The following is a 22,303-nucleotide window of genomic DNA, read 5'->3' as shown; positions in this document are numbered from 1 at the left end:
GAAACTTCTTACAAGGTATGGCTTTTGGAGATAATTTGATGCCTTCACCTTGAAGACACAATGGACTAGCTTTATAAACCCTATAGATCCACTTGATAGAAAATGAAGCATTTTCATTATTTACAACTAAATAAACCCTATAGATCCACTTAATAGATAATGAAAATATACATCGTAATATGTTACTTAGAGTAAAAACGCTTCACTAGTCCAATGGACTTCTTTTCTAGGAACATCATTGAGGGCTTTTCCATGTGAATTCTTGATCTTTAACCTCCCTTAGTTACATTAATGCCATGTGGCAAATTAAGTGCACAGAAAGTGCACAGAATTATGTCAAGTAGATGATTGGAGTGGATAGCTTGTTGTCTTGTTAGAAACTGTCAACAAATTCATAAGCAAGAGGGAAGTGTAGTGGAAGAGCAAAGTGTCTATAGGAAAGAGGCTCATCGTACCTCCCTCTCTCCACATTCAGATGCAGAGAGGAAAAAATATGTTTGGAGGTTCACACCAAAAGAATAAATAGATTCGCGGGTGCAGAAGGGCAACAGAAAAATAAAAAGCAATTTTGTTTAACTAAGAGACTCAGCCACTACCCTCTGCTGCAATTCTCTTCCGTTGTTGATGTTCTGCAACTTTATAGTCTATAACTTCGCGGAATAAGTCCGCATCAAGCACTGATTCTTTGCTACCATACACAGCACCTTGGACACTTGCCATTGTTTTCGCTATCTCCCTTCCAGAAAACCCCTCCATCTTCCTTGCAGCTTCACCAATTACATCATCCGTGATTCCTTTTATCTCAATTTTCTCCTGCCGACCCCAGATATGTGACTTCCAGTCGTTTTTACTTCCAGCTTGTGCAATGTATTTATCTAAATAAAGCTTTAAAAGCTTCACCCGTTCCTCTTCCCCTGGTAGGGGAAACTCAAGCACCTCATCTATACGATCAGCAATGGCCGCATCAAGGTCACTTGGCCGGTTTGTTGCCAGAACCAGAACAATATCTTTTGATTGATCACCAGTACGGTATAAGAGGGCATTTAGGGCACTCCGCTGAGCCTCACTCATAGTTTTGCTGTTACGTCTGCACAATGCAACAGCAGAAGAAAAGAGGACCTATGTAGATCAGCAACTGAATTAGTGATTCAACTAAAAGACTTTTCTGGTTCTGCCTTCTAAAACTCTCAACTTACTCGCACAAAAAGGCATCAGCCTCGTCAATGAAGAGAAGTAGTCCCTTTCTGGATTTACCAGCCCAATTGAATAACTCGTGAATTTTAGTCACTGCTTGAGACCCGAGCGGCGCAACATCGCCACCAGTCATGAGAGCATAGTCCAAACCCTGTAACCAGGAAAAACATGTGTCAACATTAAAAATGTATACAAGTCTGGTAAGGAGATAAAGGAGCTGCAAACCAGGTAAAAAGATATGATGTGGCAAATATTGAAAAATAAGAAAGCGAACTCGCAAAATTTACAGCTATCATACCGACTGTTGGGAGAGTTCTTTTGCAGCCATTGTCTTTCCTGTTCCTGGAGGACCATAAAAGAGCATGTTGCGAAAAGGAGCTTGATGAGATTTCGTATTTGCAGTAGCAGCTGCAAGGTGTTGGATCCTTTTATGCAAAGATGGATGCAGAATGACATCACCAAAACCCTTTCCATCCTTCATTTTTTGTGCCTCTTGACTCAAATTGCCCTTTCCAACAAGTGAGCTTATACCCCTGGCTGAGACCCATCTTGACCAAGGATATTTCCCTCTTGAAGATTCCCTAATTAATGAAGGTTGCCCCAAGATCCGGTCAATGTATCCCCACACAACTCGAGCACCTTCTCTGTTATCAAGCAAGGATACAATTACTGTCTAATTGATAAAGTATAGCCACTAGCCATAATAAAATGAAAATACAAACAAAGGTGTCAATTCATCAAATCTATACATCTCGACAAGGTCAGAATATGCAAGATTTCTCTAAGCTGCTACCTAGATGAGAGCGGTCTGTGCATATCGTGGACTTCACAGATCGGGTCCTTCAACACAGGGTCTGCATAGAGTATCTCATCAAATAGGAAGATCTACTAAAGGATGAAAAAGCCTAGCAGCCTGAGGGCAAAATGCAGGAGCAACCCTACCATTTAACAGATTGATGGACAGCCTTCATGGAGTGAGACACATCTTTTGCAACAGCCACAGCTACAGGCAAATAATTTGGAAAGGGATTGCTGTGATAGTGGGGAAAACAAGCTCCGTTAAAGGAGGTTAACATTATTATGCTCGGAGGTCCTTGGGAAAAAGGACTGAAAAGGAGGACATAGGGGAAGGACCATAAAGCCTGACCCCATCTATTTGTGACATCTTCACTCGACTTCTAATCTACTGTCCCCCACAGCTTGGACTGCCAACACCATAATCCAAATCCACAAAGCAAGAGACTATATGGGCACGGGCAATTATCAGACCATCATGGTATGGATTAGCACTCGAGATATACATCAGCAAGCACAATTGGTTATGTGTGCAAAGGGTCGAATAGGATTCAAACGAGACTCCAACCTAGAACACATCTTTACTCTCATTGAGGAGGCCAAGCACCGGAAGTAAAATGTTTACTACTGCTTCGCTGACTTTTGCAAAGCATATGACTTCGCCCCATAAGCTCGCCTCATTTCATGATTTTGGACCTTGGAAATTGCAGAGGATGTCATTGGGTCACCATAGAGTGCGCACGACACACGGCATGTCAAAGGAGTGAGTAGTATCATTGGTTGAAGCAGGGATTTCCCTTGTCCTCCACACTCTTCAGTCGATACATTGATAAGTTGGCCTCTTGTGTGGATGCCATGGATGAGCAATATTCAACGCTGCAAAGACGCTTGTCCCTAGCCTACCCACAGATGACGATGTGGTGGTCTTTTTGTCAAATAAAACACCAGGCCAGCAGAGTCACCAACTCTACATAAATTTTGCACAAGTTGAAGCATGGACGTCAGTCTTGGAAAGACCAAGGTTACGATCTTTACCAACACAGGTCATTCCATTTTACAGGTGCACAGGTCAAGATTTATCCAGTTGGCCTTTTTGCAAGGTCCTAGTTAATACGAAACCGGCCACTCCAACTACACCGATTAGTGGACAAGCTTCAGAGTAACATTGGAGACGGTGTTTTCACTGTTCAGGCCCACCTCCAGCATGTGCACAGGAAATCCCTCCTCTTTGACTCTCTAGTTAGACCACCAATGCTGTATGCAAGAGTTTTTTTAGCATGGACCGCACAATCCAAGGGAATGCGATTTGAGAGACTATAGGTCATGATGGTCTCCTCTACAATCCGTAAGAAGAGCTGCACTCCACATGATATCAGAATTGTTGAGGTTGCGACACAATCTCTACACACAAATATCTCATTTCATGACAGAGGTCACCATGAAAGCCCCTTTCATGATCTATGAATCTTGCAATTAATGGTAATGAGAGAGATTGTACTCACGTGCCACCAAATGGTTCCACTCCTGAGGCATATCTATCAATCTCCCCCCCCTAACCCAAAATTCAAATACCGATATTCTCTAGATGCACCCATTCTATGCTTGACATGACACGAGGCCCATCAAAATTTAGGGATGACCTATGAAAGGTTTGTAGACTTGGTTTCTCTCAATGCATCCACATGTTTTAAAAGGAGTAATCCCTTGTCAGACTGTAGATGGATTCATCCAACCACCCAGATACCTTCAAATTCATGTCACCTGTATGAATAGCCATGGGCCAGCTCCAGACATCATCTCATAGGTCCTATATCAAGATTGGGCATGACGAGTGAGCCCATGTGACATCATCATGAGCCCTTGTACCCTATACAACTTGCAAGAGTTGGTCTCAAGGGCACATACTTACCAAATGTCCTTGATGCTATGAGATTTGTGGGAAAAACAATTAAGAAGGGTTTTCAAAGTCATGAGTCGAGTTATTGACAAATTAAGACCACAGTGTCCTGGTCTCTTTGGGAGATACCTAGCCAAGTGCTCAGATAGCAGCAAATTACAAACTTCTTCGGCCGCACAATAGGACACTCAACCTTGGCCTGATATCCATACATGCCAAACCAACATGAGGACAAGCACAAGGGCAAAGAACAAATGCTCCATTCAAGGTACCCTCATCGCAACCACGCAATGGAAGTCTACCTCTTGATGGCCCCAAGTGAGACCCGTAGAGTGGGTGAGGAAGGGGGGAGGCGAAAATGAGGAGGGTGGGTGGCAATAGTAATTGCAAAAGTAGAGGCGAGAGGAGATGGGCATGCGGCATGCGGAAGAAGGTGAAGGAGAAGGTGAGGAAATTGGGGGGGGGGGGGGGGGTTGGGAGGGGTCTCCTACAGCTTGCCGACTGTGCACGAGCCCAAGTACTTTGGGCCACTGACCTCTGGCGTGTCCTGCTAGAAGATCTCACCATTAAGAGTCTGGGGACATCTTGAGGGGGAGCCACCTCTCTATTCCCCCTGCACCAAGAAGTGTGTGCCCCCTCTGCAATCTTGCGTTGTCAGGGTCTGGCTAGCCACCTGTGGTTCTTACCGATCTCTTGTGAGGTTTCTTTCTCTCCAATCTCGTCCAAGCCCCTCAGAAGGCTCCACCCACGGAGTCTTTCTTTTTTTCAAAGAAAGGAACCTTCTATTAGTGCTTGAAAGATTTCATACAAGACAACAGCCCCGAAGGTGCTGAGTATGGAAAAAACTGGAAAAGGCTGAAAGAAATAAACCGGATGTTCCAGAGAAACCCAGCTCACTACCTAGGGGATTTCTAGAACTGGGGCTAACAGCCAAGTGGGGGGTACTATACAGCCAATGAATCCCTCGCGGAGTGAAGATGTAGAAAACTCCTACAGGCCAAGCCTTGCATAAATGAACACGCCTCTCAATAGTCGCCCTAGAGCCTGGAGTCCCACGCTCCCAGGTGGACCGTAGAGTGTAAATGATATCCTGCCAGATGGCAACTAGGGTAGCTGAGGGTGGAACCGGGTGCTCACCCATCACAAGATTGCAACGAGCCACCAAAATGTTCCAAGCCGTGATGCTGGCTACCACATTCTAAACACTATCCTCCCTAGGAGGAGGAGGAGGAGGAGGAGGAGGAGCTAGGCTACCAGGAGGGACTACCTCGTGCAGTGCAAGCCTCTAGATGCTCTGACCCTGTATCCGGTAGGCTGGGGAGATCTCATCAATCTGAAACGCGTGTCCTCCCTCTGTCAACCAAGCCACCATCCCCTAGGTGTAATCTCCCAGGGAGTCTTAAGAATCATGTTATGCCTGCATGGATGTAGAGCTCTATCCGCACGAGCCTCCCTCTGTTACCATTGGCGAGCCTAAGAGGGAGATGAGCTTGGTCCTGACCTCTGGACAAGCTCACGTCAAGTGGCCCATCTGCCTACAGCTAAGGTGCTCACATGGTAGACCAGAAACCTCAACCAGCTATGATGCTATCTAATCTCCCTCCATCTAGGGTCTCTTGAAATATCTCATCCGGCAAATTCTCTAGGCATTCAACAATCACTCGAAGTCGAGGGATCCCGTCATCTGCTACAACCGAGGCAACTGAAGGCGGAGGGAACTCAAGCACCGTGTGCTTACACAAGGTCAAAGAGCCCACGCCCGACTAAAGCAACAGTGCTTCTAGCCACACTTTTAGGACCTTCCGACGAAGGGATGGCTATTGGATACACTAGTGAGCCTAACAACCATGCATGCAACACCCTTTTGGGAGAGTGATCTCTCAATAGTTGACTGGAGGAGATTTTACGAGACTACGGGTGACTCTGGGATCCTGCAAATTTGGAGTGAGCCTTTAGTTCTTCATCAAATAGTACAAGTAGAGTTCATGGTAAGATTGCTCAAGATTGATGCTATCTTTCAAACAGCGACATTTCTTCATAGGGTCTGGACTTTGCCTAGCGGACTCAAACGCTGAAAACTACGATCTTCAACTTGAAGGTGCGGTCGGGCTGGGCTTCGAGGAGGCCCTGCAGGAGAGGCCGAAAACAAGTCACCGCCGTCTACTGGCTATGCCCCCCGAAATGGTCTTTCGACCTTCGTTTGATCCCGAAGAAAAGGAACGAGCGATTCTTTCTTTCTTGGAAACCGAAGAAAAAGAATGTGCGCTATCAAGAAAACGCATGGCATTTTCTTGGTTTATGGTACAATTCAAACTACTAGATGGTCATGAAATCTATGGACCTTTCAATTCAAATCGCGTGAGTGAGTGAAAAACGTCACGTTAGCGCCCTATCTTTGAGCGCAGTGGAATGGAGACGTGTAGAAGTTAAAGTCCCTGGGATTATTGCACGTAAATCTGTCCACGAACCTATGTAAACACGGTTAAAAGCGATGGATAGTCTAGTTTCTATAGGTCGTGGTTAATGAGAACCGACATTGAGTATTTTCTAACTATTATATACCTCATCCGGAGGTAGGGTGGTACCTATAGCTGAGCTTAAGCTCGCCTGCCTAGCAGCCTTATTCCCGAAGAAAAAAGCGCAAGCCTCACCGGCGGTGTTTGAGGCGAATAGCCGCCTTGCCAGCGAAGCTCCATTTCCGGATATAGGATTGAGAATCCAAATTGGAACTCGGACCTGGTGTTATCTATCCGGCCGGGATATTCTCCGAGTGCAATTTCAGTACAGGTGATATCACGCGTTCTAATGGCTTTGGCTAATGAACAAGGAGCTGTCCTATTAAGATGTGGACGACAACCTGGCAAAAATAATCTCGAATTTCTGGAATAACCTTATGTAAGAGACAAACTGCCTTCTATAGTTCATGAAGCTCTTCTCCACTAAAAGATTATTGAGCTTCAACCGAGCTATGCAAAAACTAACTGATACCATTGGATCCATTGGGTTTTCTAGCAATCTTTCAAAGGAAGATTTATAACTGATGTTGGCTTTAATTAGAACTAAGTTTGCTGAGAAGACGCCAGTAATGATCTAAATGACTAAACGAGGACCAGCTAACGAACCAAACCCCCGCCAATAATGGGATTAGAACGGCATGGTATGCACAGGTAACAAGATCATTCGTCAGTAATGATATTCAAATGGGCTAACTCCCCACCTTTAAGTACATCTTGGATGCACCAAAACACTCAATTCCATGTGATAAGATCAATTGTATCATATGGTTAGATCACCTGGAGGTCTTGCTATGGACTGAAAACCCGGGGGGCCAAGAGTTCCCATTCTACCGTGACCACTTTCTAAGAGTATAGAGGATGGAGTGATCATCAGACCCCAGTACCTTGTACAACACGTATGAAAAGGAGTTAGATCCAGGAGCGGTAGAGCCACTGCCAGGGGCAAGAGGGCCACCAAAGCCAAGGATTCTGAAGCGAGGGACGGTGATGGGGGGGGTTAAAGCCGGGGATGCCAAGGATCATGAAGCCGGGGCTAGGGGAGGGGGTGAAGGGAGGGAGGGAAACCAAGCACAAATTTATTTCAAAGAAAGGATTTTAAGAACCAAGATCCTTAGACAAACCAACAAGCTCACAGGAACTAGGATTTGGATATCTGAAGAGCTCACTCCGACCCAACTCAAACAAAGGGAAAATGAACTTATCAAAGTGAAACAAGCAAGGAAAGAAGGTAAATGGGCAGTTTATCGAGACGGGCAAGGCTCAAGCACTCGTTAGAGATTTCAAACCTAAACCCAAAGACTCTCAGTCTTAAACTGATGTTATTCACACCACCCTTAATATAGTACTTGAATGTAGTTATGCTAGAATAATTTGGGCCTGAGCTGCTGTACTCCCCCATAGACTCTCAGTCTCTAACTGATGTTGATGATTTTGGTGTGCAATTTGTCCCATAGACCCGAGAGGTCTCCTGTGGACGTTGACCTCTCTCTCTCTCTCTCTCTTATGCCAACCATCGTAAGTACAAACTCTTCCCATGAAACAAAAGATATCACATACAAGGTACCTAGAGGAAGACCATGCATAGATAGGCAATTGTGACCTGGCAGCTATAGCCTCCCTATCCAACCCTTACCTACAAAGAAGGAACTCAATCTAGGATTTGTGGATATAGGACCGTCACAAGAAACTCTTGAACCCAATCACACGTGGAAAAGTTGAACCTTAAATGACAGCATTCCATATTAAGGTATGCAAAGAACAAACCTTGTAGTGTAGATTCCTGCTGCAAGAGCGGTCACTCCACCAACAGTAACAACTAATTTGTCGCGATCTGTAAGAATAGCCTTCAAACCACCTGGAAAGCCAAATACGATAGACATAAATTCACTCGAAGCCTAAAGTTGAATGCAATATAGAATAATTATTAAAATCCATCCCCTCCCCCTGCAAACTCTCTCTCTCTCTCTCTCTCTCTCTCTCTCTCTCTCTCCCCCTCCCCCAAAACACTTTTTGGTCTTTTTATTGATGATATGGAGGAGTCTCTCTCTCTCTCTCTCCCCCCAACACTTTTTGGTCTTTTTATTGATGATATGGAGGAGTGGATGAGAATGCACAGCAGGGAGGGTGTTCGGATTGCATGATACGCTTTGCTATTGCTTATTTACGCAAATGATGTGGTACTCTTGGCAAAAAACAAGGAGAGTCTAGAAGCACATTTAGATGCACTAAAGAAATTCTGCAGACACTCCGGAATGCAGGTCAATATAGACGAAGCAAAGGTAATGGTGATTGGGACACCCAACAAAAATGTGGTTGTCACATTTAAAGGGGAACCCCTAGAAATAATCAACACAGTATTAAATATCTAAGGGCTGGATTTCACACACAACTACAGGTGGAATGCATGCGTGTAAAGGAGGATTCCGGGAGGTTTGAAAGCTTTATATAGCTTCCAAAATAAATGCAGGAAGGCACATCTGTTGAGTTGGTAAATGAGAAAATTCTTGTACATCATGCTTGTACAGAAAGTTGTCCTTCACAGATGTCCAGCTTGGGAACCCACGCTCTCTAGGATATACTATAGCGAAGAATAGAAACTTTGCACAAACATTCCTCAAAGATGAGTTAAGGGTTAAGGCACAAACACCATACCCCATCCTATTGGCTGAAACAGGTATGATACCTTTACAAGGGGAAGCTTTATGTCAATTCATGGCTTACCTCAACAAAGTTGAGAAGATGGACGACAGTAGGATACCACACAAGGCAAGAGAGGGAAAGGAGTGGATGGAATCATGGGATATAACAACCGCTGATATACCAGAAGATGCATGTGAAATAAGGGAAATTGTGACACAGAAAATGCTACAAAAACTATGGCTAGACCCGGGGGCGAAAATGCAATTCTATAAACAGGAAATCAACTCAATGGACAGCTACGGGATGCAGAAACACATCGGGGAAGACATACCAGTATTTAAAAGGAGCCTAGTTTGTAAAATCAGAAAAAGTTCGCAAGATCCAGGACCCTCAACGGGAAAGACCCAGGACAGAGGGGTAGGTGGGCAAGACCCAGGACCCCAACGAGAAAGGAACCTGCAAAATCTGCCCCACGGGGAGGTAGAAAATGAGCAGCATGTACTCCTACGATGTAGAGTCTACGCCCACATTAGATAACATAATGAGGTCAGCAGAGATAATCTGAAAAAAACTAGGAAGCTACTTAAAAGAGATTTTGGAACACCGTAACAAGGTACTGGAATTAGCACATAAGCTATATACCTTTGTAAGACTAGAATAAGTCCAATCATACAAATTTAGATTTTTTGTTGTTCTAAAGACCAAAAATCTACACAGAAAATGAAAGGGAAAATGAAAGAGAAGAAAAAAGAGGTAAACAAAAACTTTCATGAAAAACCAAAGGAACACATACTTAGCAAGCAAAGCAACATAAGCTAGCCCAGTACTCACTGCGTGACAAGTTGTAACATTTTCTCTCAACTGATGTAGGGGATCACTATTAGTTGTGACCACTAGTCCCATAGATCCTGATCCTCAAGGGTCTCACACAGACTTTAATACAACCATTTCATATCATATCATCTCTCTCTCTCTCTCATGGGGAGACTGTCACGAGGGCGTGATTTCTCGCACATGCATGTTGGCCTGCATGCGGGCAGAACCCTGGGAAAACAAGGAGCAAGGTCATGGGTTGCTAGTGTGCTAAAATCCCTAGCAAGTAATGCCTTGTTAGGAGTACAATTTGTGGTTGGGACCAAGACGGGGGCAAAATACCCTTAGGTTTCAAGTTGGACCATTGGTATGGTTCTAAAAAGAGAACCACTGGAGGGGGCTAGGGAAAAATGGAAGAGGGTGCGATGTGGCACCTTCCAAATGCAGCCCCCTCCCCCTACATGCATGTTGGAAAAAATAGCAAGCAAGAAAAATGATGTGGGCTGGCTGACAAGGAAGGAGGTCCATGGAAGGACCTGGGCTGGAAAAGAGTGTAACCCAAGGATCGATGAGCATAGGCGCATCGCATGAGCTCTCAGGCTGGTGAAGGAACATGGAGACCCTATTGCAGGCAAAAAAGGCACATCGTGGCTTGACGTAGAAAGAGGTTGTCCTTGTTGGAATTCGGAGAGCTTTGCTCTCCCGGTTGGGGTGAAGAGCTCTGACAGCGGCTAACTGAAAGTCACCATACGTACCTGGGGCAGAAGGGCTCATACATTGGTAGGGGCCATTTCTTGAAACACGGGCTGACCACCAGGGCATGGATAGAGGTCACGACTCGGGCAAGGAGGCCAGGGTACTCACATAGCTCCGTCCGTTGCACGCCAATGGTTTGGGGAGGGGTTGGCTAGGCGTAAAGACTAGCTCCATGGTCATAGGCCGGCTGACGAGACCCTCGCTCGCCACAAGGCTTAAATTAGATATAGCAAAGTAGCCTTGGGACCTGGGCTGGTCTCAAAGAGCTGCAAGGTTTCATATATCAAGCTGGGCACGCAGGGTATCTCAGCCTATTTGTGGGCTGAATTTGGAAGAGCTGGTTGGACACTTTAATGCATTTACTGAGCAGAACTCTCAGTGTGAAGTCCTCCTCCTGGTTCAAGATTCCATGGATGCTAGCTGGATGTTTATGCTTCTATCCTTACTCAGAGGGGGTAGGAGGTTGAGATGGCACTTGAGGCAGTTGCAGGGGATTGTGTGACCAAGTATGGTTGCTAGGAACAATCCTAGCCTGAGTACAAGCCATCTGGAATAGTAATGGATGTCTATTTGCCACGTTTGGTGGGAGCCATTCTCAACGGATAACATGCATTGGTTATGGATGCCCAGTGGGTTGTGAAATGCCCTTGATACCAATGAGTGGTTGGGTTGCTCACTCAGAGTTTGTTCCTTGTCGTGAGCTATCTTGGGGAAACCCACAGTGGATGCTTGCGGTTCAAGTTCATGTTTATGAGGTTGCAGGTAGAGAAGCTATGCTCTCACTTCATTGAATCAGTTGACACATGTGGTAGTCTGGGGAGGAGACATAAGGTTTATTGTTGCTTTGTGGATTTCTGCAAAGCCTTTGATACAATCCCTAGGGCTCGTCTCCACCTCCATCCTCTCCTCCACCTCCCCGCCTCTACCTCTCCTCCCCAAAACTGGTCCCTACCACCCCGCTCCTTAAAAAAAAAGCCCTTCCGTCTCTCCACTCCCAGCCTCCCCGCTTCAAACCCTAAAGGACTTGGGTTATGGTCAAAACATTATTTGGGCAGTCATGGCACTTCATGAGAGAGTCTTGGGCAGAGTTCGGGTAGGATCTGAGTGGATTGCAAAGACTTTAAGTACGATTGGGGTCAAACAAGGGCTCGTCTCATCAAGCCCCTACAAGACCTGGGTTATGGTCAGAACATTATCTGGGCAATCATGGCACTTCATGAGAGAGTCTTGGGCAAAGTTCGAGTAGAATCTGAGTGGATTGCAAAGACTTTAAGTACGATTGGGGTCAAACAAGGGTGTCCTCTTTCGCCTACCTTGTTTGCCCTCTACATTGATGAACTTGAGGGTGTCATGCAGACATTAGGGGGGTGGTGCTCTTGTCGTCCTCAGCAGAGGGCCTTCAGACACACTTAGATGCACTGCAGTCTTTTTGTGAGTCGCTTCAACCTTGGCAAGACCAAGGTCATGATCTTCAACACCTCTCCTCCTACACTTACTTAGGGGTTGTCTTTTCTAAAGCTATTTTCACCATGAGACCGGCGATGCAGGCTCGTTAGAGTCAAGAGTATGCGTCACTGGCCAAGTTGGAGAGGCAGTGCTTTCGCTCACATTTTCAAGACCCTTAGACCAAACGCTTGCTCTTTGAGTCCTTGGTACGCCCTGCAGGGATGTATGGAGGGCCATGTTGGGGGCCTGATTTGTCTAATGCTGAGTGGGCTCCTGTAGAGCGGCTACAGGTTCTTATGCTATCACAGATGATCCGAGGTAAGCTATCAATCCCTCACCAGATCATTCACGTAGAGCGCTGCAGCTTGATGCTGCATTTCAGGTCATTACCCATTTGTCTCACGTCCGAGCGTACGAGGATTGCAAATCTGGTTGCAACAAATTATCGTGGTTGGCTCTGCCTTCCTCCATGGCACTATCAGAGGCATGGGATGTGAGATGTTGGTATACACACACATTGCAGTGGTTCAAGTAACTGAGGCTCCATATGGATAGACTTCCTCCTTTCCAGTACAGTATAGATGCCTCCTTTTCCCCCGGTTCTCGGGCTCCTGAGTTCAATCAGGTCATACGTGAGGATCTTCTACAACTGCACACTTTCCGTATCTAGTTGGAGCCGATTTAGCTTCTACAGAGACCATTGCCTTCATATCTCAGATGAGGGTTTTATTGACCCACCAGGGCGAGCACAGATTCATTTACCCCACTCATTGAGGATCTCTATTGGGCAGTTCCGTGCCTCTTCGCACAGACTCCACATTGAGAGTGGTCGGGCAGAGGGTATTCCCAAGGAGCGACGTATTTGCACCCTATGCAACATACAGGAGGTTTAATCGATGGAGCATTTCATCTTCAAATGTTCAGTCTACTATGAGATCAGGGGGCGTTTTTACTGCTTGTTCAGAGATAGCTCTGGGTCATTGTCTCGTTTTCTCTCCTTCCCAGATCATAGGTGCCTGGCTGCCTATATCCATGAGGCGCTTGAGCACCTCTTATGATCACAGAGACATATAGGAGTGGTCCATCTCTGGATTCCCCTCATCGCATGATCACGGATTTCTTCCTGCCATATGATAGGGATACTCCCCCTACAAAGCTAATGACACAATAGCTCACGCAGAGGAGAGATGCTCAGATTACACTTGGAAAATCCCATCCATGTTCAGGGTGGATACATGACCAACTGGACTTCCGGAGTTACTATTGCCCTTGTCAAACACAGGATTAGGGCCCAGAGATAGAACAAAGCCACAGCCACAAGGGGACACAAGCATTCTATATCAGATTTCATGACATCGCTCCCTCACCCTTGACGAGGGAGTTGAGAGGCCACAGTGATCTTGAGGCTGTACATGATTGCTTTTCTTTGTATCTGGTCATGTAGTGATATGCATTTCTTGCTTTATATGGGAGTGGACGCTCGATTAGTAGCACCACTCTACCAACTGACACTTGTATCAGGTTTTTCATAGTCTCATAGACCCATCAGTCTTCCGGAGACTTCAATAGACTTTCTTTCTTTCTTTCTTTCTCATAGACTCTTTCTTTCATAAATTCCCTCTCTCTCTCTCTCTCTCTCTCTCGGATTGTTGTGCTAGCACAGTACCAGAGCAGAGGAGTTTGCCTAGCACCTGCGGCCTGGGAGCTGATTGTGCTGAGACAGTTCATGCCAAGAAGGGGCTTCTTCGACAGTACTTGTAGCAATATTCAGCAACAGAGCTTCGCACATAGTTGCCAAACATATGCCTACCATATAAGTACACATTCCTGAGACCCAAAATGCATGATTTCATGCACTACTGGCACCCAGAACACTGAGGAACATAGAGAAAAACATTTCAGCAATCTAATATGTTCATACACTTAGAAGTGAGCCCGAGAAGGCGTTTTCCAACAAAGCGTTATGGAGACAGCTCCTTTGACTGTTTTGATAAAAAATAGGGCCAAAAATTGACCTTAGGGCTTTGTGCCCCAAAAACCACTGCCAAAAAAACGTGTTTTTTATTTCCAAACGTTTAGCAACGCTTGAAAACGTTTCAAAAAATGAAAAACGCATTTCATTGCAACTATGGCTTCACATGACGGATTCCTTCAGTTGCTCCAACGGCACCCAGCTCCATAGGGATGATGTTACATCCAAGAGCTGAGAGGGGGTGTTAGAGTTGAGCATGTCGTGATGTACCATGGTTAGGGTGGAGAGAGAGGGCCTTGGTTGTGAATGTGCCTGCCCCTAATGAGGCAGGAGGGTTCAGCATGTGCTTATGCCAGGGTTTAGGTGTTGTATCAAGCCTCTTCCGGAGTAGATCTGCCTGGTTAGAGGCTCTACTAGGGTGTTGTGCTTTGCCAAATTGGGACCAAATCTGTGCAGGCCAGTTTGGCTCAGTTCACAGCATGGATCAGGGCCCTGTGGGCATGCAGACAGGTCACCTTGGAGGCGCATTGACGACGGGTGTTCCCAGGAGGGGTCGCCATTTGCGAGTCATATCGGCACTGTTTAGGGGCCTTTTGTGGCCTGATTGTTGCCGCATAGCAGCCCCTCTAGAGGCGCCTATGACTATGCACCTAGACCTCAATGTACACATCATCGCTCCTTGATACCGAAGTTGATTTGCTTTACTGTCCTACAACTGATATACACACATGAAGCGCACATCGAGGCTAAATTTTCTGACAATGGGTACACAGTATCTAACATCACACCGTCGGCTCAATCAAAATTTCATTTTCAAATTTGTCTAAGATGTCCATCAGTTAGTGTAGGACTTGTCCTTTCATTAATTAAACAAGTCCAGATGCATATGAACAAAAAAAGTACCCCCTATATGGCCAAAAGTGGTATTGATGGCAGCCAACCATTTGTCCTTTTCCATTGTGGCCCGCTCCACGAGCATTCTTTTGTTGACATCCTCAGCTAGCTTCGCTTCATGAGCCCGACCTTCTGCCTCAGCCATCACTCTCACACGTATGGTTTCCCTTTCTATTTCAGCCCTCTCTCTTTCTGTCTGGCGTCTTTGAGCTTGGATTTGCTCTTCAGTTTGACGTCGCAACTGCTCTTGGCGCATTGCAGACTCTTCTTGCATTTTCACAAGCTCACTATTTCTCACCCTCTGTGATTCATGTTCTGCCTGCACATTCGAATATTTTAGGATGTAAGCATTTAAAAGAGCATGGCACCACACAAAGTAAGAGGCAAAGATTAAGTGCGCAAAATCCTCATTAGAAACACAGCAGACTAGACCTGCATTCGCTTCCTTGCAAGTTCATCCTCATAGCGAGCCATCTGAGCCTTGGTCTGTGCTTGCTGCTGAACAAGCTTCTTTTGCTCTTCAAACATCACTTGTTGCTTTCTCTGCAGGCCAAACCATCAACTTTCACATCAAATGTTATAGTATATCTCTGTGTAGTGATACTTTTAAAGAATCACATAAGATAATTCATAGAACTCCAACTTGTGGATAATATCAGTCGTGAAGAAAATCAAAAGTAATTGTCAATATCCAGGGTTAAAAATGCCACATAGCTCAAGTCATAAAGCCTCATAAACAAAACAGAACAAGAAATTTTTTGAAAGCTTAGCTCCACGCATTAACATCCCTGAGCAATGGATCAAAGCATACTCAAACTTCGGAAGTTCCCTTGAGGGGGATGAATTTGTAATCAAAGACAGATATCAGGGTACTATATAAATCATTCTCTAGGGGGCCGAGAAGGGAATGTGGGATGGCAGGCAGCCCTGCATGTCTACAGAATAGATCCCCTTATCAGTGATTCTCCAGCCCGGCAAAGAGCTGGAAAAGTACATGCACTAAAAACAGAGATTTTTATACTACAAACAAAACCCCCCGAGACCTCATTCACCATGCAGATAAGTCGAGCCAAATGTAAGCCTAGTGGCTTACAAAGCATTGTTTCCGTTGTTTTTCTGTGCCAAGGCAGATCTTGCGTAAAGGTTCCGAGGAACCAAGACTCTCAAAACACCCAACCACGAACAAGGGAGGAGAGATGGGGAAAGGGCAAAAAAGAACAATGATAGGAGGGGGAGAGGGGGGGGGGGAAATAGCCAAGCTGCAGCCTGCACTATATCCTTGACTAGGCGACCATTTCTGGACCCAGTCATGGGAATTGCATGGGTGGAGGTATACATATATGCACTCAAATGATCCAATTCAAATTACGAACTGCTAACATAGTCTGTACACAATAAAGCCACTATCTTTGGACTGCTGCACAAATACAACTTTGTGTAACACTAACAAAATAGGCACTAAGACAGACGTGATAATTGAAAGTGGACCTTACAATTTCATGCTCGGCTTGTAAAGCTTGAAACTCTGCCTTCCGAGCTGCTTCTTCTGATTGGCGAGTCTCCTCCTGCTTACGCATCAGTTCAAAGACCTGCCAGGTTACCAACAAACCAAAACGCGTGTTGACACTTCCTGGAAGTAGATTGAGCCACAAATTGCTTCCCTGACGTAAATAACTAAGAGTACACTTAATGTCATTTCAGGCAAACCAAGTAGAACATACGCATCCGTTCAAAGACCTGTGAGTTGCCATCAAATCAACACATATGGACACTTCCTGGATGTAGATAGACTCACACATTGTTTCCCTAACATAAATACTAAAAGAGTAGACTAACTGTAATTTCAGGCAAACCAATCATTCAAATGTTAGAACGATCTTGTAGACAACTAAATTTTTCTATGTATTCTAAAAGATATATACCTAGATGAATCCGGGAACATTCCCAAACTCATCCTCTAAAAACACAACATAGTGCAGTTTCAATCTCATGATAGTCACTCACAAGGTTGAAAACCATAAACTCCATCATGCATAGCAAGGACTAGCTACTATGACATCCCCACTCACGTCATCAGCGCCCAACAGTGGGTGTAGATCATAGTATAAAAATATGCTCTCACACATACAAATCCACACACCCACACATACTTGAGCATCCATTTATACAAAGTCTTCGTACTGAGTTTCTGTCGGCACTCCGGAGGTGAAGGGCAGACTCAGCCATGACGAAGGCTAGCACTAAAGGAGAAGGCTAATCAAAAGGTAGTCCAAAATCTCTTCATTCAAGCTACAACTACATGTGAAGTCTAAACGTTTTCATTTTAGTCTCTCCCCAACAAGCATGTAAATCTAAATCTAGCTGATAGGGCAACGCACCATTTAAGATAGAAAGAATTATCACAATACTAGCAGGCCGCAACTTGGACAAAAACTTCACAAGGTGAAATTTGCATGTCCGCTAATACGGCAGAAGCATATACCTAGATGAATCCGGGAACATTCCCAAACTCATCCTCTAAAAACACAACATAGTGCAGTTTCAATCTCATGATAGTCACTCACAAGGTTGAAAACCATAAACTCCATCATGCATAGCAGGGACTAGCTTCTATGACATCCCCACTCACGTCATCAACGCCCAACAGTGGGTGTAGACCATAGTATAAAAATATGCTCTCACACATACAAATCCACACACCCACACATACTTGAGCATCCATTTATACAAAGTCTTCGTAATGAGTTTCTGTCGGCACTCCGGAGGTGAAGGGCAGACTCAACCATGACGAAGGCTAGCACTAAAGGAGAAGGCTAATCAAAAGGTAGTCCAAAATCTCTTCATTCAAGCTACAACTGCTTGTGAAGTCTAAACGTTTTCAGTTTAGTCTCTCCCCAACGAGCATGTAAATCTAAATCTAGCTGATAGGGCAACGCACCATTTAAGATAGAAAGAATTATCACAATACCAGCAGGCCGCAACTTGGACGAAAACTTCACAAGGTGAAATTTGCATGTCCGCTAATACGGCAGAAGCATATACCTAGATGAATCCGGGAACATTCCCAAACTCATCCTCTAAAAACACAACATAGTGCAGTTTCAATCTCATGATAGTCACTCACAAGGTTGAAAACCATAAACTCCATCATGCATAGCAGGGACTAGCTACTATGACATCCCCACTCACATCATCAGCGCCCAACAGTGGGTGTCGACCATAGTATAAAAATATGCTCTCACACATACAAATCCACACACCCACACATACTTGAGCATCCATTTATACAAAGTCTTCGTACTGAGTTTCTGTCGGCACTCCGGAGGTAAAGGGCAGACTCAGCCATGACGAAGGCTAGCACTAAAGGAGAAGGCTAATCAAAAGGTAGTCCAAAATCTCTTCATTCAATCTACAATTGCTTGTGAAGTCTAAACGTTTTCAATTTAGTCTCTCCCCAACGAGCATGTAAATCTAAATCTAGCTGATAGGGCAACGCACCATTTAAGATAGAAAGAATTATCACAATACCAGCAGGCCGCAACTTGGACGAAAACTTCACAAGGTGAAATTTGCATGTCCGCTAATGCGGCAGAAGCATATACCTAGATGAATCCGGGAACATTCCCAAACTCATCCTCTAAAAACACAACATAGTGCAGTTTCAATCTCATGATAGTCACTCACAAGGTTGAAAACCATAAACTCCATCATGCATAGCAAGGACTAGCTACTATGACATCCCCACTCACGTCATCAGCGCCCAACAATGGGTGTAAACCATAGTATAAAAATATGCTCTCACACATACAAATCCACACACCCACACATACTTGAGCATCCATTTATACAAAGTCTTCGTACTGAGTTTCTGTCGGCACTCCGGAGGTGAAGGGCAGACTCAGCCATGACGAAGGCTAGCACTAAAGGAGAAGGCTAATCAAAAGGTAGTCCAAAATCTCTTCATTCAAGCTACAACTGCTTGTGAAGTCTAAACGTTTTCATTTTAGTCTCTCCCCAAAAAGCATGTAAATCTAAATCTAGCTGATAGGGCAACGCACCATTTAAGATAGAAAGAATTATCACAATACCAGCAGGCCGCAACTTGGACGAAAACTTCACAAGGTGAAATTTGCATGTCCGCTAATACGGCAGAAGCATATACCTAGATGAATCCGGGAACCTTCCCAAACTCATCCTCTAAAAACACAACATAGTGCAGTTTCAATCTCATGATATTCTAAAAGATAACCAAGTCTTGGACATACATCAAAAACTGTTGGAATATCCTAACCACGGCTTAGAATTTATAAGACTTGAATGCTTGGGCAGGTAAAGGACATAAAAAGATAGCCTTATAAATGAAAGCAAGGAACAGATTTAAAAGAGCCGGCGAGCAAGTATAGGGGGATCCAAGGAGCAACCAGTCTAAGCAGTTATGCTAGAACAATATACAAGGTCAATAGGAGCCATGCCAAAAGTGGACAAAATGTATCTTGGACATAGCATTCATAACATAGTCAACAAATTTTGGCAAAATCCGTGTCACAAAGTGTCATCTTTGAAAAGCTGAATCCAAGTACTCTGCCAGCAATGATTACAGATAAGCCTACAACAAACAGGCTTAACTTTATCTTCCCTTAGGTACAATGCAAAGTAGTTACTGTCAAATTCAGTGGGTGAGCCCATCTTGCTCTTAAAATGACCTAACCTATATATACCATCTCCTGTCCCCTCCAGTTTTCTGTACTGATGCTTCCTTAGGCTCAGAAGATAGCTTCTGATATTCATTGACTCTCCCATAGAGTGTACAAGTTGTGTGCTTGGTGTTCTATTGCTGTTCTATTGGTGAATTTTGAAATCATTTCCCGTGCATCTCTTTGAATTGAGACCACCAAACCATCAGGAGTCATCTCACGAGTAGCTCTGTACATCAAAGGTTCTCCATCGGAACAAAATCTTCTTCAAAAGATGAACCTGATGTTTCTTCCCTTTAACAAGAGACTTCTTGACGTTGTCAAAACCCTTTGCTGAAAGTTTGAAGATAGGTAAAAATCATCTTCTGGTTATTCAACCAAATTTCACATACTAGTTACATCCCATGATACATATAACATTTCCTCTTATAATCTCCTCAGTTGTAGCTTCCCTGCCAATTGTCCCCTGCCTTTTAGTCAGATCTGGTCCTCTATTACAAGGCATGGTGCTCTCGTTTACAAACCTGGTTTCACAAAATACAAACAAACAGACTTAACTTTATCTTCCTTTAAGTACAATGCAAAGTAGTTTCCAATCCATTCGTCAAAATCACTGGGTGAGCCAATCTCGCTCTAAACCTATATATACCATCTCTTGTCCCCTCCAGTTTTCTGTACTGATGCTTCCTTAAGCTCAGACGATAGCTTCTGTTATTCATTGACTCTCGCATAGAGTGTACAAGTTGTGTGATTGGTGTTCTAATTGCTGTTTTTAAGAATCTTGAGCTGAAGATGGTGTCTTTGAAATCATATCCCATACATCTCTTTGAATTGAGACCACCAAACCATCAGGAGTCACAAGTAGCTCTATACATCAAAGGCTCTACATAGGAATCAAAATCTTCTTCAAAAGATGAACCTGATGTTTCTTCCCTTTCACAAGAGACTTCTTGACTTTGTTAAAACCCTTAGCTGAAAGGTGAAGAGAGGTAAAAATCATATTCTGATTATTCGACCAGATTTCACATATTAGTTACATCTCATGACAGATATAACGTTTGCTCTTATAATCTCTTCAGTTGTAGCTTCCATGCCAATTGTCCAACACTTGGTTTCACAAAATACAACGCTGCATCTAAAGATACCTAAATAAACAAAATGACCTGAACCTGGTACATCCTTCCAGGTAGATATACCTAGATGAATCCAGAGACATTCCCAAACTCATCCTCTAAAAACACAACATAGTGCAGTTTCAATCTCATGATAGTCACTCATAAGGTTCAAAACCATAAACTCCATCAGACATAGCAAGGACTAGCTACTATGACATCCCCACTGACGTCATCAGCTCCCACAGTGGGTGTAGACCATAGTATAAAAATATGCTCTCACACATACAAATCCACACACTTTTAAATAGAACCTTAATTTTTGAAATTCCCTCATTTAACTAGTGCACAGCTCTCAGGGGACATCAGACACGTATTGACAGCCAATGTGAGACTTCCACATGCACCCAAATTTCACAAAGTCTCCAGATATCCAATTTACAATACAGACACTGCTCACACAGCTCGAGGCCTTCAGGAGGCTATGGAGACTCGACACACAACGTTTGATGTTAATCACTGTACATACGTATCTTCATAATTATCATGTTTTCAACACTGATACCAATCAGACAGTAGCGGCACTAAAGGCTAAGAGTGTAGTATCTGCTAGACCCCTTTCATAACATACAAACCAGCACCCTTGGAAACTACTTGAATTGGAGAAACCCACTATCACCATTTCATACACTAAATCAGCACCCTTGATAATAATACAGAAAGCTACTTTTAAGGTTGCCACTAAATTCCAAGCAAAATGGCGCATCCTACCAAAACACATATAAAAGCAAGCGCCCCCTTCTCTCTCTCCGCGCGTGTTTTTCAAAGAGGCGAATCTAAAGGCCACGCCATTGGCACAAATAAACTTTGCCGGTCCTCGTATGGAAAATTTTAACCTTTTTGGCATGCATAGAGCTGTTGAGTTCTCGCAAAGCCTTTGCGCCTCTCTCAAGGGCCTCTGGATCAAAACCAGCCGCAGTGGTTCTCGGATTGTCGTTTCGAGGTCTGACATCTTCTGCTGGCGCAGCGGGAGCGGGAGCGGGGGCGGGGGCCATCTGGGCGGGGGGGGGGGAAGAGAGAGAGGGGAAGAGAAAGGAAGCTTCCCGGGATTTTTCAGCATGAGCGGGAGACTGGTAGATGAGGTAAGAGGCAGCAGCAAATGCCGAGGCAAGGGCCGCATTGCCGACGTTGAGGATCATGGACCTGCTACCCATTACGAAAACATGATCTGGAGCATGAGGAAGGGTTCAGGGGGTGGAAAGGAACCTTGAAAACACCTCGAATTCAAGCTTCAGAAACCTCAAAAACCCAAAACCCTCCTTAAACCTAAAACACTAGAATTTTTTGTGTTCCCCCTGCCGACACAGTAATGCTCATCAAAAGGCGGTTTGCTTAAACCCTCGGATTTCCATTCAGCTTTACATTATGTCTTTGCTGGTTTTTTATTAACCCACAAGGCACGTGACTTGCCTCCACACCTTCCCGAGTGTGCTCCCGCCCTCGTGTCTCTGCTCGCACATGCTGGCAAATGCTCGTTCCTCGTCTGTTCCCCAAGGTGCCTCAGATGGGCACCC

General features: G+C 44.6%; 1 protein-coding gene across 1 annotated transcript; it reads right to left on the bottom strand.

Moving 5' to 3' along the window:
• Positions 1-232: 232 nt before the first annotated feature.
• On the bottom strand, positions 233-22,095 carry LOC147882067 (uncharacterized). The gene is made up of 8 exons (XM_087401743.1): positions 21,626-22,095; positions 16,417-16,512; positions 15,356-15,466; positions 14,933-15,242; positions 8,167-8,257; positions 1,493-1,838; positions 1,197-1,345; positions 233-1,087 (listed from the first exon to the last, which is right to left on the bottom strand). Exons 1-8 carry the CDS (start codon positions 21,941-21,943, stop codon positions 586-588), a joined length of 1,923 nt encoding a protein of 640 aa, XP_087257869.1. The 5' UTR covers positions 21,944-22,095; the 3' UTR covers positions 233-585.
• Between the last annotated feature and the right edge of the window lie 208 nt (positions 22,096-22,303).

The sequence above is a fragment of the Dipteris shenzhenensis genome, chromosome 30 (assembly GCF_047967505.1).
Source record: "Dipteris shenzhenensis isolate YYH24624 ecotype China chromosome 30, Dip_SZ_1.0, whole genome shotgun sequence".
Classification (NCBI taxonomy): Eukaryota; Viridiplantae; Streptophyta; class Polypodiopsida; order Gleicheniales; family Dipteridaceae; genus Dipteris; species Dipteris shenzhenensis.
The sequence above is the reverse complement of the archived record's forward strand: the minus strand, read 5'-3'. Positions and strand labels throughout refer to the sequence as shown.